The sequence below is a fragment of the Bos mutus genome, chromosome 20 (genome assembly GCF_027580195.1).
Source record: "Bos mutus isolate GX-2022 chromosome 20, NWIPB_WYAK_1.1, whole genome shotgun sequence".
Classification (NCBI taxonomy): domain Eukaryota; kingdom Metazoa; phylum Chordata; class Mammalia; order Artiodactyla; family Bovidae; genus Bos; species Bos mutus.
The window spans coordinates 13,002,941-13,019,170 of NC_091636.1; the positions used below are offsets into that span (position 1 = coordinate 13,002,941).

Consider the following 16,230-nt stretch of genomic DNA (forward strand, 5'->3'; position numbering starts at 1 on the left):
AATCTACATTCTCCTAAAGTTTTATCCTTCCCTCCAAATGCATTGAAAAGGAGGGATCCCCAAGGGGAACTCCCACTTCCCGCCCCCTCCACATATCTTTTTCTTTCTGTTTGCACCATTAGGTCAGGAGGTTAATGAAAATGCACTCTAAAATTATAAAGAGGATAAAGCCAGGCATGAATATTAGATTTCCACTGGAGTCTGAATATTCCATCTGCACATTTTTAAGAAAACCCCATTTGCTGCAAATCTTACAGCTTTGTCCACATTTTGTTTGGATATGTCTGAAGTGCTTAGGAATTTGGTAAATGCTAATTTGCCTACCTTGGAAACAAAACTAGAAAGGCTGGTTGGTTCCTAGCTTAGACATGAGGTGTTGCAAGCTTTCTGTGTAGTTGAATAATGTGTCAGGATAATGTTGGGACCAAACAAGTGTTGGGGATTGTATTTTTCATTTTCTATCATGTATTTTTGCTCTCCCCTTTTTCTTTAGCTTCTTCGTCCATCTATCTTTTAATTTTTCTTTTTCTTTTACAGAATACTCTTATCCTTAAGGATGGACCTGTAAATACACAGCATTTCCTCTTGAGTCACTTAAAAATATTTACTTACTTCTTAGGGGCATCAATCCACATTAAAGGACAAAATTCATTGCACCAAACAGCTACTCTTAGAAAGTTGCTTCTACAGCAAATATTATAAAATGATGCTTTGATTGAAGGATGACATCTGACATTAACGTCCCGATTGTGCTCACTCATTCTGAAGGAATGGCTCCAATGAAAGTAAATTGCTGCTGAAGACAAACCAACTGGAAAAGACCCTTGTGCTTTTTTTTTTTCTTTCTTTTTTTGTCTCTTAAGGTTTTCACAATGGCTTCAAAGGCAATGTGAATTAATCATTTGTTTTGACCCAAGAGCGGCAGAACTTATTTTGAAGACTTAAACAGGCAACACAAATGTAAACAGAAATCTGGGACTCCCAAATGCTAAAGTTGGAAGGAGTCAGTCTGAAAACATCAATTCTACTCAGCGTTTATTTTCACTTGAAGAGAGTGGAAATCATATAAATCACGGACAAAACGAGTTCTTCTTGCCTGGCAATTGTCCACATGAATCTGTTAACCTTTAAGTATAGATACAGAATTTTTAATAGAAAGACAGGGCAATATGGCAGTTAGTTAGCAACTGATAGTGTAAACTACAGGAGATACAAAGTTCTGTCATATAAATTAATTGCCATTACAAAAAGGCAACTGCTTGAGCTAAGAAGGTACAAAAACTGGTAACTTCCATAAATATAACAAGAAGCTAAGTGAAGAAATACATAACAGACTGTTTTTCCTATATAATATTCAAATATGCAAACTAAGACACCTGTGGCACTTTACAGGAAGTAGGAATATGACAGACCACGCACACCACCCTCCCACCCACCCATGTCCGCCCAAGCCCCCTCCCCTCCCCCCAAGTGGATTTCCCAAACACAGCAAATTCTAGGGTTACAAGGACAGGATGCCGCATGGAAGCAGCAAGACGGCGAGCTCTGAACTGCTAGACAAAGAAGGAGCCTTATTGACAGTTGTAAAGCATTAGGCGTCAGACAGAAACTTGTCAAAAACAGCTGCTGTTGGGTACTGATTGATACTGTTTTCATTCTGACGGCTGAGACACTGCAGACAGTCGTGGGTCTGAGAAGAAGCCCATCCCTGGCGCACATATGAACACACACAGACAACGGGAAGTCATTTAACAGATGGCTTAGGAGCACTCAGCTACGGGATCTTAAAAAGACAACATTCTACATTTAATGAACTTGCAGAGAAAGCAATGCCTAATAATCATTTATTTTTCATAGAAGATGAGCACAACAGGACAAAATAAAAGCAGGAATTGTGCAAGTGGTCATTGGAATAAAAGTTTTGTGCTGCTCATGGGTTACATTTTAAAAATATTCCAGGATGCTGCAGACCAAATCTGAATATGAATCTTTTTTGACTCATTTCATTAAAAAACAAAAAAAGAAAGCTTAAAAGAAGTGTTCAATGTTTCAAAGGTAATGATTTCCTTAAAATTTACCCACAAGATCAAACCACAAAAACTGTATCTGAATGACATATATCTTCTGGAGAATTACAAGGTATTACATCACCTTGTAACTGAATGCGAGTCTGTGGTATTTGGGAATCAGTCAATGGAAAAAAAATTCCAAACATGTTTTTATTGCTCAGGTGAAAGGAGCAGTTTTCTCTCATTCATTCACTTTGCAGTTTAAATGGTCAAAAATCTACAAAATGTGCCAAAGGGTATTTTATCCATTAACTTCAATATCCATAGATTATTCCTGATTTAGAAAAAGTCAAAGGTGCCAAAACTTGGTAAAACTGTACATTTATCTCTGTATAATTTTATCATTTAAACTAAATGCAAAAAACAAAAACAAAAAAAAAAACAGTTCCAAAGACTGAATCTAGGCCTTAAAATTATTTATTTGCTGCAGCCCTAGCACACTTTTAAGGGCATACTGAAACCCCTGAAAATAGAGGTTTATAATAGAAATACTGATAGACCTTTAATTACTGGATGGAGACATTGACAGACTCCATTAAACTACATTAGCACTTACTGAATGACTACACAGATGATTCTGCCTTTATTATCTTTGTCAAATCCACACCAGCTTAAGCCCTAGCCAGTATAAACTATACTTCATTTGGCTGTTTTTAAAAAGTTTTGCCTATTATTTTAAAAATTACTTTCTCTATTTAGATCAGACATAAGATTTTTAGAAAAAGGTTTTCAGAAACATATTACACTGCAGCTTGACTTAATGTGGAGTAATTTTTCCATTAAAAAAATATTTGAGGACTTGATGAAGTAGTAATCAGTGATGCATGCACTGTGCCTAAATTTCCTCTAACTCTTTTCAAAAATGGAAATAATGTCTTTGCTCTTAACAAAGAGTGGACTGAGGGAGAGGGGACTGAGGGAGACTTTAGATGTAATAAAAAAAAATTAGGCATCTTGTCTTTAAGTTCTTTGAAGTCAATTTTACTATGGCAAGGATATTCCTTTCTGATAAGGTGATTAACTGAAGTTTTTGGTGCTTATTTTTTCCCATATGCTGTAAGGCCAGTATACAAAAAACTTAAAAATAAGATAAAACCACCCAGAGACTTTGAAAATAATACACATATTATGGGGAACGCCAGTCACACAACACTCCACCCCAAACCCAGGGTAAATGAGCCAAGGTTCTCAGTCTCCCTGAGTCCTCTGTAAGGGATTGATTTCTATGAGCCACAAATTCCATCCATTTTAGCACAGAGAAGAGCCGCTTAGAACAACAGAAGGAAGAGACATGAGGTGAAGATAATTAGTGGTAAACAGAGAATAAATTCTCTCTCAGTAGTGTGTACTTGACGGTAATGCCGATGATAAGTCACCTGATTTACAGAATATTCACTTTAGCAGAGAAATGAGAGTTTGAGATAATTGGGAGAAAACTGATACTGAAGCCATTACAGTCTTGATACCAAAATAAAATTAAAAGGAGAAACTAACATGATAGGTTCAAGGCCTTGTGGGAACCCATTTTCTTCACCAGATTTCACATTCTTACAGCTTCATGGTCTTTTTCTTCTAACAAGTTTATCAGCTGAGAGAAGCTGTCTTTCAGTGCCTCCATGTCATCCAGTGAGCAGGGCTGCAGAATCCAGCGTTTTCCACGTGCGAGTGGTTCAAGTTCAAAATATTTTTTGACCTTAATTGGGGGGAGGGAGAGAAACAGATTATTAATTACATCAGAATCTTTCTCTTACTGAAATTTAGTGAGTTATGAAGTAGGGGCATTTTAAGAAGCTATGTGAACTTGATGTTCAGGACTTTCTAGAATCCCATCTGCAGCTGTGGTTATAACATGGGTTATATGTTGTGACCTGCGAGTGTTTTCTTTAGGGGTGAATGAATTGCTTGTGAGCTACCATTCCACCCATTCACTTAACAGCATGGGAGGTCTGATGAAGTCTGAGAAAGAATTATATGTACTACGGCACAGGTCAAAAATACACAGCAAAACACCAAAAAGTTGCAATTCAATCAAAGTAATTATAGCAGAATGACTTTCATTATATCACCTTGCTAACTTACTAAACTGGTGACAGCCAATAATATGTACACTATCAATTACACAAGACAGTTATTTTGATCAAACATACACACAACAAAAAAATATAATTTAAATAAGCCTTTGTCTCTCTCATTTAAATATGTGTCTCTGGCATGTGTTTCTGAGACCTGGGAAAGTGGTTTTCTAGTTAAGAGATGGAAAGCGAGTGCATGTACATACATATACATATACTTATATAAATATACATACATAAAGTCTCAGCTTTCTTTTCCTCCCAGTCATGAATTTTCAGGGAGAAAAAAATCAAGACTTTATAACTGTTACGTGGGGTGTAGCATATGCTATCGGAAAAACCTATTCTACTATGAACTGGTCACAAGTCACTCTTAGATACTGACTAAGCATACAGGATTACCGACTCTGGACAGCAAATAAATATCAAATAATCATGGTTTCCAGAAGTACTGATGATGTTTCTCTCAAAGGGTATGATAAAGTACAAAGTCCATGGAGCTACATACACACACATACATGCACACACACTGTGTCACACAAGAACAGGATATTGTACTTTGGTAGCAGGGGTTACATTATATCAAACAGTGAGTAGCAACAACAGAAGAAGTATTATCCAAAGACGTTCTTTGTCAACAAGCTGAGTTAAACCCCATGTGTCATGGAGTTAGCCCTTGCCAAGGTGTTACCTTAATCAATACCTTGACCCAGAAAAAAAAGGTGTTCCAATCTTATGCCACTTCTAAATGTGGTTTCATTTTGACTTTATCATCACAAGTACCAGACTACTGTTAACAGCAGAGATATTCCATTCAAAGTGGTATTAATATGTGTGTACATTTTTTCTGTAAGAAGATATAAATAACACTAAGCTTTTACGGTACTTTAGGAATCCCAAATATGCTAACACTTTACAGTTCAGTGTGTCCCAAAAGTCCTTCAAGGGATGTCTGCAAATTCATAACAAATACTCCTCCTAACAACAACAACAAAAAGTCCTTGAGAATGGAAGGACTCTCATTAATTCTGATTCTGAAGAGTAATGGGAAGCTCATTTACAGATCAGAAAATGGGTCCATGACTTCAGAACAATTTTTGGCCAAGGTATTTTATAAATCAGAGGAATTCTCCCTTACGGAAAATGTAAGGTTCATTCTTTTAGTTTCTTTAGGGCAATGAAAATGACTTACTTTAATAAGAATCTGAAATTGCTTGTGCGAAGACCAGGACCAAGAACCCAGTTTGCCTCCTCAAGGGAGTTTAAAATCAGAGGCTAGTCTCTCTGATTATGGCACAAAGAGGGCTTCAGGCTGTGTCACAGAGGGAAGTTGTGTTTATGATGCAATATGCTATTTGATCAACGACGCCTCCCATCAAGAGTGGGCAGTTTGTCGGACGCAAATCTGGTACAGGAAGGAAGTTATACCCTTGTCACACTGTATAACTTCACATCTAAAAGAACAGCATTTTAAACATTGCTAACAACTGGCAAGAGGACTAGTGGCAAGAAATCCAGTAATATTAAAGGCTAACACAGTATGTGCATATTACTAACACTACTTTCTCCAAATGGTCTAGTAGCGTATTAACAAGTAATTTAAAAACAATGTTAGGAATAGATGTAGATAATTACAAAATATTGTAACTTGTGATATTTGACAGTATGGATCAGATACAAAAGCACAATAAGGATTTTAGCTACTAGGCAACTGAAAATATAGTCTATGATGCAGGCACACTTGGAAGTTAATAAAGATGTCCAAAGGTAGTTATGTTTCAGAAGTTGTTCCTGCTGAATATTAACTATGAGAAGGAAATGGAAGCTTTGATTACAGGGTGGTCACCAGATGAAGGAGCCTACTGGTGTTAAGCCGACAACTATGGTGGGTAACCTGAGATTTTCAGATCTGTAACCTAAGTGGGTATCTAATTCTCCCATATTCACTTTCAGTTCAGTTCAGTTCAGTTCAGTCGCTCAGTCGTGTCCAACTCTTTGCGACCCCATGAACTGCAGCACGCCAGGCCTCCCTGTCCATCACCAACTCCTGGAGTTTATTCAAACTCGTGTCCGTTGAGTTGTTGATGCCATCCAACCATCTCATCATCTGTTATCCCCTTCTCATCCTGCCTTCAATCTTTCCCAGCATCAGGGTCTTTTCAAATTAGTCAGTTCTTCGCATCAGGTGGTCCAAGTATTGGAGTTATAGCTGCAGCATCAGTCCTTCTAATGAATATTCAAGACTGATCTCCTTTAGGATGGACTGGTTGGATCTCCTTGCAGTCCAAAGGACTCTCAAGAGTCTTCTCCAACACCACAGTTCAAAAGCATCAATTATTCAGATCTGTAACCTAACTGGGTATGTAATTCTCCTATATTCACTTTACTGGTATCCAAATGACTCCACACCACTCTACATTTATAATATTTAAAAAACAAGTTTGGCATTCCAATGATATTCAAGTACAGTACATGACTGTGTTTGCTGTGGGAACATAGCTTTTCACTATTCAGAGTTTTATGTTCCTAAAAACAAAGAGTACAATACAAAAGAGGGGAAGATGAAGACAATGCTCTGTCTTAAACTTTTTCTTCAGGATAAAATTTTTATTTTGTTTTCCTATATTAATCTGAAGAGCACATTTTACCACCTCCCCCCAGTACTACAATAAAAATTACCTACTCACACACTCGACTTGTCCATAATCGCTTTTTCTGTCCTTCTACATGCCAGAGTATGATTTTAAAGAAAGGTGTTCAAGTTTGACCAACATAAATCATATGCTTACATATTAAAGGTTAAAAAAACTGCCTACGATGCAGGGATCTGTTTTTTATGATGAACATCATTTTTTAAATGGTTATTTTCTTATCAAAATAAACATTTAAAAAATGACTCAAGAGAAATGAATCTAACTCTTTTTGACTACTTTATCAGCTGCTTAAATGTCATGGCTAACTGGAAACTGCTGGAATTAGGAGCTGGTGGTTGTTTCACATTGGCTTCTGGCGATGGCACTTGGGGTAATGACATCAGAATACAGCTGCCTGGCAACCTGTGGTCACTGAGCTATTTTCGGGATGGCCACAGAGAGTGGGCATTTGTCAGTGGCCATGAATCCACCCTAGAGATAGGAAAACAAAGCCACCATAAGTTGCCAACCTATTTTAGCTATGTCATCAGGGCCCTTTCTTCCTTCATGAAACTGTGGGGTGACTTGCATTACTGCATTCCATTATCCCCACATCGCATTTACTGTAAAGTCCTATATAACAGGGACAAATCGGTACCCTCTCGTTGCTGCTAATTGTAGCAGCTGTTAAACCTGTGACACGTTGCATAGCACAGGAGACCCCCTCGTTGGGTGGGGGATGTCTTTCATTGTCCCTGAGTGGAGAAGTAACAAAATAATTCTTTCGTATGTAACGAACCTCTAATGAGGCTATAATGATAGTCACTGTTTTCCCTATCTTGCCCTTCCTTCAAAAAACATGTTCAAAAATTTTATTTTTGGGACTTGCCTTGTGGTCAGTGGCTAAGACTCTGTACTCCCAATGCAAGGGGCCTGGGTTCAATTCCTGGTCAGAAACTAGATCCTACACGCTGTGACTACGAGCCAACATGCCCCAACTAAGGAGCCCATGTGCCACAGCAAAGACTCCAGGTGCTGCGCCTGAGACCTGGTACAGCCAAACAAACAAATAGTTTTTAAAAATTTTATTTTTAATTCCTGCAAATCTGTTGTGACCAAATTTCTGGAAGTCATGTAAATAGTTTCTGAAATGTAAAGATAGGTCTTTCCTTTTTAAAAACCTGCAAATCTTATTTATAATGATAAGCTGCTTGTTTTTCTTCTGTTTTTGTTATTACACCATGTAAGTAGTGCATGGTCTGAGTTGGCTTCGTTTTCCTTTAAACACTTTTGAGGAGCAGGGTCTACACCCAAGGGGTTACTGTTCTCATATTACATGGAGTTGCTTTGTAAGCTCAGATATTTATAAACAGCACTTTGACCCACACTCATGTCTGTCAAGGTGTGACAGCTTTTTAGGATATGTGGGACTGTGTTGTGTACCTTAGAATATGCCACCCCTACTCCTAGCAAATGCAATGCCATTAGTACCAACCAGTCTCTGCTATAGCTAAAAGAATACTTCCTCCTCGAATGTCCAGAATATCACCTGGCGTAGTCCTGCTCCTTGGAGAAGGCAATGGCACCCCACTCCAGTACTCTTGCCTGGAAAATCCCATGGAAGGAGGAGCCTGGTAGGCTGCAGTCCATGGGGTCGCACAGAGTCGGACACGACTGAGCGACTTCACTTTCACTTTCATTCATTGGAGAAGGCAATGGCACCCCACTCCAGTACTCTTGCCTGGAGAATCCCAGGGATGGGGAAGTCTGGTGGGCTGCTGTCTATGGGGTCGCACAGAGTCGGACACGACTGAAGTGACTTAGCAGCAGCAGTCCTGCTCCTGCAGGTATCTCTTGCCCCTGTCTGGAGCTATTCGCTTATTTTTCCATACTTTCACCACTAGAGATAGAAGCTGGATATTTTCTTTCTTTTTTTTTTTTTATTGCTTTTTTAAGTCACACACTATTGTTATTGAAGTCACTCAGTCGTGTCCGACTCTTTGCGACCCCATGGACTGTAGCCTACGGGGCTCCTCTGTCCATCGGATTTTCCAGTCAAGAGTACTGGAGTAGGTTGCCATTTCCTTCTCCAGGGAGCTGGATATTTTCTACCCTGATGCTTCCCCATATCCCCATCTACACACAATACATATGTTCTCTCTGCAGGAAACTAGCCGATTACAGTGGACCTCTCTTATCACTTGGGGGGGATGTGGTAGGGAGAGGAGCTGAATAAGGAGGTTTGGAAATCTGCATCCTGAAAGCTGGCTTCCCATAGCTTCAGTCATGCAACCCCTACTTCTTGAACGAGGCTGGAGAGTGTTGCTCTAATGAGCTACCTGTGCCAGCGCTCCCCTTGCTAACATACAGGGTCCCACTGATTCAAGAGAATACTGTAAAACCAAAACAAAACAGAACAGCAGCCTGACAAGGGAATGGTCCTTGCCATTTGTGTGTTCAGATTACAAGTCCCCTCCTCATTCCTGGCTTCTTGGTGGCTATGTACAGCTTAGTGCTGCACAGTTTACTAAAGGCTTTTTCACTCAGAGCACTATGATTCTATCTCAGCTGAAAGTAAGACAAGCAACTGATTCAAATAAAGAGGGATGTGACTATTTGGAATAATTCTGAAACCATGTACATCAATTTGAGTAAGAAGAATCTTGGTAGAAGATGGTTAAAAAAAAAAAAAAAACTTTAGGAATGAAGGCACCTTCTTTCTTCATCTTTTGTGAAGGAACCAGGACTCACGGAGTCTAGGTTGACAGCTTCAGCTCCTTCCAAACTGATAGTGACAGGTCAACAGATAAGACAGACAGTAGAGACGACAGGGTGAGGATTGTCAACAAAATTCAGAAAGCTGGGAAAAACTGCAGCTAGTGGATTTGCTGGGTAGAAGGGAAAGCTGGAGGGTGATGCGAGAGAACACAGCTCAGGTAACTGTCCTGAATTCAGTGGATTCAACAGGATTTCTTCATCATAGCAATGTGTCCACTGCATGGTCTTTAAAAAGAACTGCATGAATAATGTTTTTTTGAGACAGGTTCATATTGATTCTTAACTCTTTGATAAAAGTATGGTCTGGGGGTAAGGGATAAATTAAAAGTTTGGGATTAATAGATACATACTACTATATATAAAATAAACAAGGACCTAGTATGTAGTACAGAGAACTACATTTGTTATTTTGTAATAACTTATAATAGAAAGGAATATGAAAAAGAATATATATGTGTATATATTAATGGTATATACTTAATGCACACATTAAATACGTATGTGTATATGTATCTCTTTGCTGTATACCTGAAACTAACATAACATTATAAATCAACTATACTTCAATTACAGGCTTCCCTGGTGGCTCAGATGGTAAAGAATCTGCCTACAGTGCAGGAGACCTGGGTTCAATCCCTGGGGTGGGATGATCCCCTGGAGAAGGGAATGGCACCCCACTCCAGTATTCTCGCCTGGAGAATTTCAGGGACAGAGGAGCTTGGCAGGCTACAGTCCATGGGATTGTAAAAAGTTGGACACAACTGAGCAACTAACACACACACACACACACACACACTCTCTCTCTCTCCAATTAAAAAAAAAAGTTCTGTCTGGATGATAAATTTACCCCAGGGCTCCAATTAAGAAAGGATGCAAAGAAAGCCTGAATGTATTATAAAATGTATAGGACATTGTCCATGACTGTTAAAAAGGGAGTGGGACTTGCCTTGGCTACAACCTAGCTCCTTACTGCAGTCACTCACTGTATTCACATGTCACACTGGGGAAGAAGCTTTGTATTTAAATATTGACTCTATGCTTTCTCTTTCCAACTCCAGACACAAGGATGTCGGATCATACGGGTCAAGAAATTGGCCATGGTTTGGAGAATTTACACCATGGAAATCTGCAAGAGTACCAAACTAGGACTTTTTCTTTCTAGAGAATTGGCTGTTAAACTCTTACTAGCACATCACTAAGTACATGCATCTTGTATGAATGTTTGCAAAGGGGTTCTCCAGCTTAGCTTTTTTTTACTGCAGAAGTTCATGGAACAGGTTTCACTTAGTAACCTTCAACAAAGTCAAAGAGAACTTTGCCCAAGCCATGGCTCCAGGACGGGGTCTGGAGATGAAGTGGCTGGGCATCATTAAGATTCTTTGGAGTGCATTCTTGGCAGCTGGTTCAAAGAAAGGTTAGTCTAGAGAGAGCAGCACCAGCTGTTCTCCTTTCCATTGTACTGCTTGTGGGATTCTTAGAAAGGCACTAAATGTGTCACTAAAGGTAGAAATAAGCAATGCAAGTAAAACCAATTTGCCACAGTCCCGAAGATACTACCACATAGAACAGATATTATTTCTTTTTATTGTAATAGGGACCAGAAAATGACAACTTGATGCTAACCAATATGACAATATTACTTTGGGGTTTATGTTTATAACGGACAATTGGTTTCAAGAACACTGGGTATAAAAAAAAATGTAGTTCTGATAATATGGCTTGTTTCTTAAGCAAAGTGCGGCATGTCTGACCTTGGAATAATTAAAAACCAGACAAATGACTGCAGGTTATGACCTGTGATTGAGCCTCACCCTTATTAGAAGTCTTCTTGCCCAGGCAGTAACCTCTGTGTGCACAGAATGCTATATGTTGTGATAGTAATTACATAGAGATCCGGCATTTCACTGCACAGGAGGATTTAGCCTTCCCCAGAAGAGCCAAATAAAATCATCCCATTTGCTTTGGCAGTGAGATTTAGGACCTGAAAAACATTCTTATTTGTGTTTAATTTGTTAACTTGGAATTACAGAGCAAATTACATCTATTTTCTCTTTTTTGATATACCTGGGGGTGAGGTGAGGTGATTATTCACTTAGCCCCAAGCTTCCTAGCAGATCATCACTGTAAAAGCCATAGATTTAGATAGGAGTGCTTCCTGTCTGGGGGAGCAATGAAATATACCCGGTCTCTCCATCTATACCCTTCTCTACTCCAGTTATCCTACCCGGCCCGCTGCAGCTGGGGTGATTCCTGCACACAGGCCTTGCTCCAGCTCCTGCTTCCCACCCCAGATGCCTCCATCCACAGGTGGAGAGGATCGCCTCTGAAGATGCAGGAGATGTCCTCCTGTCATCTCAAGGGAAGCCTTAATGTTATAGAAGAAACTTTTCAAAGTGACCTTAGTCACAGTAGCCACCATTGGTTGCCTCCTCAGCACTTAGGCACTATGAATTCCCTGTGAATAAAGTTTTATTGGAACACAGTCATGCTTATTCAGTTATTTATGGCTGCTTTCATGATACAATGGCAAAGGTGAGTCATTTCCACAGAGACACTGTGTCCTGCACAGCCTAGAAGAGTTACTATCTGGCCCTTTAGAGAAAAAAAATTGCCAAGCCCTGGCTACAGCCTCCTGCAGCTTCCTGCTCTGTCCAGCAGAGGCTCGAGGAGCACTTGGCAGAGGCCTCAGTGTGACCTGGCTTGCCAGCCCTCCTCCTCTCCACTGTGCCTCACACTCTAGGGGGACAGAGAAGTTGGCTTTTATAACCTGGCCAAGATCCACTTATAATTTCAGATGGTTTCAATTGTGGTCTAGCAGACAGAAGGGTCATCTCTCAGCAAAGCACTGCTTCTTTGCTCTCTGTGTTCAGTCTGGGTTTCTTTCATGTGGAGACTTCCTAAAGGGCACAGATCTCCAGCGTGTGGGGCAACCTGTCAGTGTGAGGGATTTTGGTGTTCTTAGGATGGTTTTCAGTGCACAGAAATACCAGTTATTGTTACTTTGCAGTTTTAAAAGAGACTATACCATTTATTAAATTTATAGTATCTGAAATGTAGTTTTTGTTGAAGCTATTATAGTCAACTTAAAAATCTTAATACTGTATTTATATATTTGTTAAGTTTTAACAAATACATTGAAAAAACTTGAATTACTGTTTAGGTCCATTTCAAAACTTCATTTATAAGTGTAATATATTCAGTTTTCTCTTTAAGCATTTAGACTAAGAATCAAACATCCTGAAATAGTTAAGATTTTTTTTCCAATAAGAATTCTTAAAAATTTCTTCCATTAAATTTATATATTCAATGACTCTCAAGTTCTGGAATATTCTATTTACAAGTTTAAATTCTCATACCTCTCTACACAGGAGGCCAATTCTGATCACTTACATATTTTAAATTAAATTGTATCTGCTTTTTTTCACTTAGCATAATGCTTTCAAGGTTCACCATGTACAGTACTTCAGTACTTCATCCCTTTTTACAGCTGAATGTTATATTATATGGATATGCTATATATTGTTTATCCAGGTTCACCAGCTGATGGACATTTGAGTTTCTTCTGCTTTTTGGCAATTATGAATTCAGTTATATGAACCATTACTTTCTCTTTAAAACAGACATTATCAATAATTATTATATAAATTAATAGGTTAAGATATTCAGACTCACTGGGGATGAAGCAGCTCCACAAGTCTAATGTGAATTTCATTTTCACCCAGATTCACTAGGATCTTCTAGTTTTACTAAGGTCATACAGATTTTGGAGAATTATTCTCCAATTTTTTTCATATGTATGAGTCAGTTCCTTGAGGGTATAGACAATGACAAAATGATTTTGTATCCTCTAACGTACCCAGTACAATGTCAGACATAAATGTACTCAGTACAATGAAAGTATAATGATACGGGCAACACAATATGTAGTCTATTTCATCCCATATTAAAATGTTTGTAAAGGAGAGAGACTGAATATTGGAGAGAAGTTACCACTCTTCACAGTTAATTAGGCGAAGGTTTAGAAGGTGGGATTTCATGAACAGTTTCAAAACTGTAGGCCTAAGTGATTTAAACTCTATTATATACAAATGCCTGCAGGCAGCTGCAGTGAATTGTTTTGCAAACAAAAAGTAAACAGCCTATCATGGAAAACAGAACCCAGTCCAGAAATCCCAAGACCCACAGGACACTTATGTTTTGAGCTATTCCTTTAATCTATGTCCAAATAAAGCAACTAATTTTTATCGCAGAGAATGGAAAGCATTGACATATGCAAAAAGAGAAGCATCAGTACACTTGTCTCTGCATGCAGGTGCAGGCATCGGACTGTTCAATAACATCTATAACACAGCCATTAATTGAAGAGGCAGCCAGTTTCCAACAGCTCACCGTTTTCTCTTTCCTCTTCTCTCCTTCCTTTATCCCACTCTTTCAAAACAGCTTTCATTTTGGATGCCAAGCACTTCTAGGATGTTACACTTGCTTCCGCATCCTCTATGGTTGGGAGACATGAGTGTATGAGAATACTCATAACGATTTGTCTTTATTTCAAGAAGGTAAATATTATAAGTAGGAAAAAAATCCACCTATGAAAAACTTTCTCCTGGCAAGAGAATATGGTTGTTTAGTCCTACCTATATGAATGAGAGCTAGTCAAGTATGTACTAGACAGGAAGGAGAGTTAATGAGTGAAAGCCCCAAACACATCAGAGACAGCCAATTAGCTTGTCTGAAACACAGACTTGTAAAGCTATCAGTAACTTATAAAATGGTCTGCTACACACGAGTAAAATGTTGTTTAAATGGCTTGCTTAACTAGATGCATTCTCCATGAAATTGATTCTTTTAAGGTTATTTTTTTTTAACTTAATACTCATTAACTGTGTATATTGAAATGGCTGAGTGGGTGGGAGGGGGGGATAGATACCCTGCTACTGTAAAGCACGTGTTGAAGATGTGAATTTCATAGTTTATGAAGTTAAGAGGTATTGGGGAAAAAAACAAACCTCATCCATTACCAACAATTCTGTCTGCCTCAATAATTGAAATGGATCAATTCAATTAGATTATTCCCCCTCTGCCTAGCTAAATACTTAGACGGGGACTGGCAGATGTGCTCGGAGGACCTTCCAATCTGAGAATTTATGCTTTTGTGTTACAGAACTGCATGCTTTTCCACCATAGCCTGTGATTTTGCAAAATGGCATGAGAGAAAGAAGACCCTGAGCCTGGTATATTTCAAATCTAACATGTGCCTCAGAGGGCACATCAAATTTCATCCCCTAAAGACTTACTTTACTAAAACATTCACAGTAACCTGATGTTACCTGACATATGAATGACAATTACTATACTATTTCACACTTCAGATGTTTTTGAAAAACACTCTTGTATATTTTTTAATTGGTTTCTGGCCATGCCTCATACTCAGTTTTTCCTGTTACTTAAGTCTCTGTGCCATAAATACACGTTGATCAATGGCTATCTGATCAGACAAGCAGGAGGACATGCTTTGATTTTTCAAGGTGCAACTTCTTGCTTATTCAATATTGGTACCCTAATGCGCTTCAATCGGAGAAGGCAATGGCACCCCACTCCAGTACTCTTGCCTGGAAAATCCCATGGATGGAGGAGCCTAGTGGACTGCAGTCCATGGGGGTCGCTGAGGGTCGGACATGACTGAGCGACTTCACTTTCACTTTTCACTTTCATGCATTGGAGAAGAAAATGGCAACCCACTCCAGTGTTCTTGCCTGGAGAATCCCAGGGACGGGGGAGCCTGGTGGGCTGCCGTCTATGGGGTCGCACAGAGTTGGACATGACTGAAGCGACTTAGCAACAGCAGCAGCAATGTACTTTAATAAACCACTATCAGTTGGCCAACTCAAAGGATTCTTTGACTCAACAAAATATCAGGAAAAAATATATTTATGCAACGGTTAAGACACAGAAATCTTTAAAATGTAGTTTATATATTCTGGTTTACTTGGCTTTTATAATGGACTTAATGTGTCCCTTACCTCAGCGTCACAGTTGTGAGGTGTAAGAAAGCAACAGCAGAAGCAACAAATCAAAATATTAATATATGGAACCCAAATAAACATGTTTAATATTGGACTTGTGGTACTATGGCAGCATGCTGTCCTAACAACAACAACATTTAGATGTTGGAGTAGATTCAAATTCTTGGGCCTTAAACAGGAGACAGACAAATATGGCAAGCCATGCATTGCTCAGCCGCCAATGGACGGTGCCAGTGGCCCTGTCCAGATGCAGAGATATTCAAAGGATATTCCTGTCAGCAGCTTGTCCTCTGGCTCCAGCAAGGAGCCACCATGGAAACACTGGGAGGGAAAGAAAAAACAGGAAGGCGTGGAGAGATGGGGGAGAAAGGCAGAAAAAGCTGACAGCTGCCTCAATCACACATCTGAGCAAGGGGAACAGGTAACAAATGGCCTTGAAACAAACTGCCATGTTGTTAGTCACAGGGAGAGAATTTCTTTTCCTGCTGGCAATCTAGTCAGGAGCCTAAGATCCTGGCAACTGAGAAACATGAGCTTGGAAAGAGGCTTGCAGGCAGCCTGAGGAAAGAAAAGCTAAGTGGTAATCTGTCCTGAGGAATTTTAGCCAAAAAAGCCCACACAGGACTAGCTGAACTCAGAATAAAGCCTGTGAAAT

At 39.3% G+C, this 16,230-nt stretch overlaps 1 protein-coding gene across 2 annotated transcripts in view; it reads right to left on the bottom strand.

Annotated features, from left to right (window-relative positions):
• Positions 1 to 1,010: 1,010 nt before the first annotated feature.
• Positions 1,011 to 16,230, bottom strand: part of ARL15 (ARF like GTPase 15) — a 470,465-nt gene continuing 455,245 nt past the window's right edge. For both annotated transcript variants that reach the window (XM_005887367.2, XM_070357488.1), the window contains exon 5: positions 1,011 to 3,762. In XM_005887367.2, the coding sequence (XP_005887429.1) occupies positions 3,610 to 3,762 (153 nt within the window). In that variant the 3' untranslated portion in view covers positions 1,011 to 3,609. The remainder of the gene's footprint in view (positions 3,763 to 16,230) is intronic.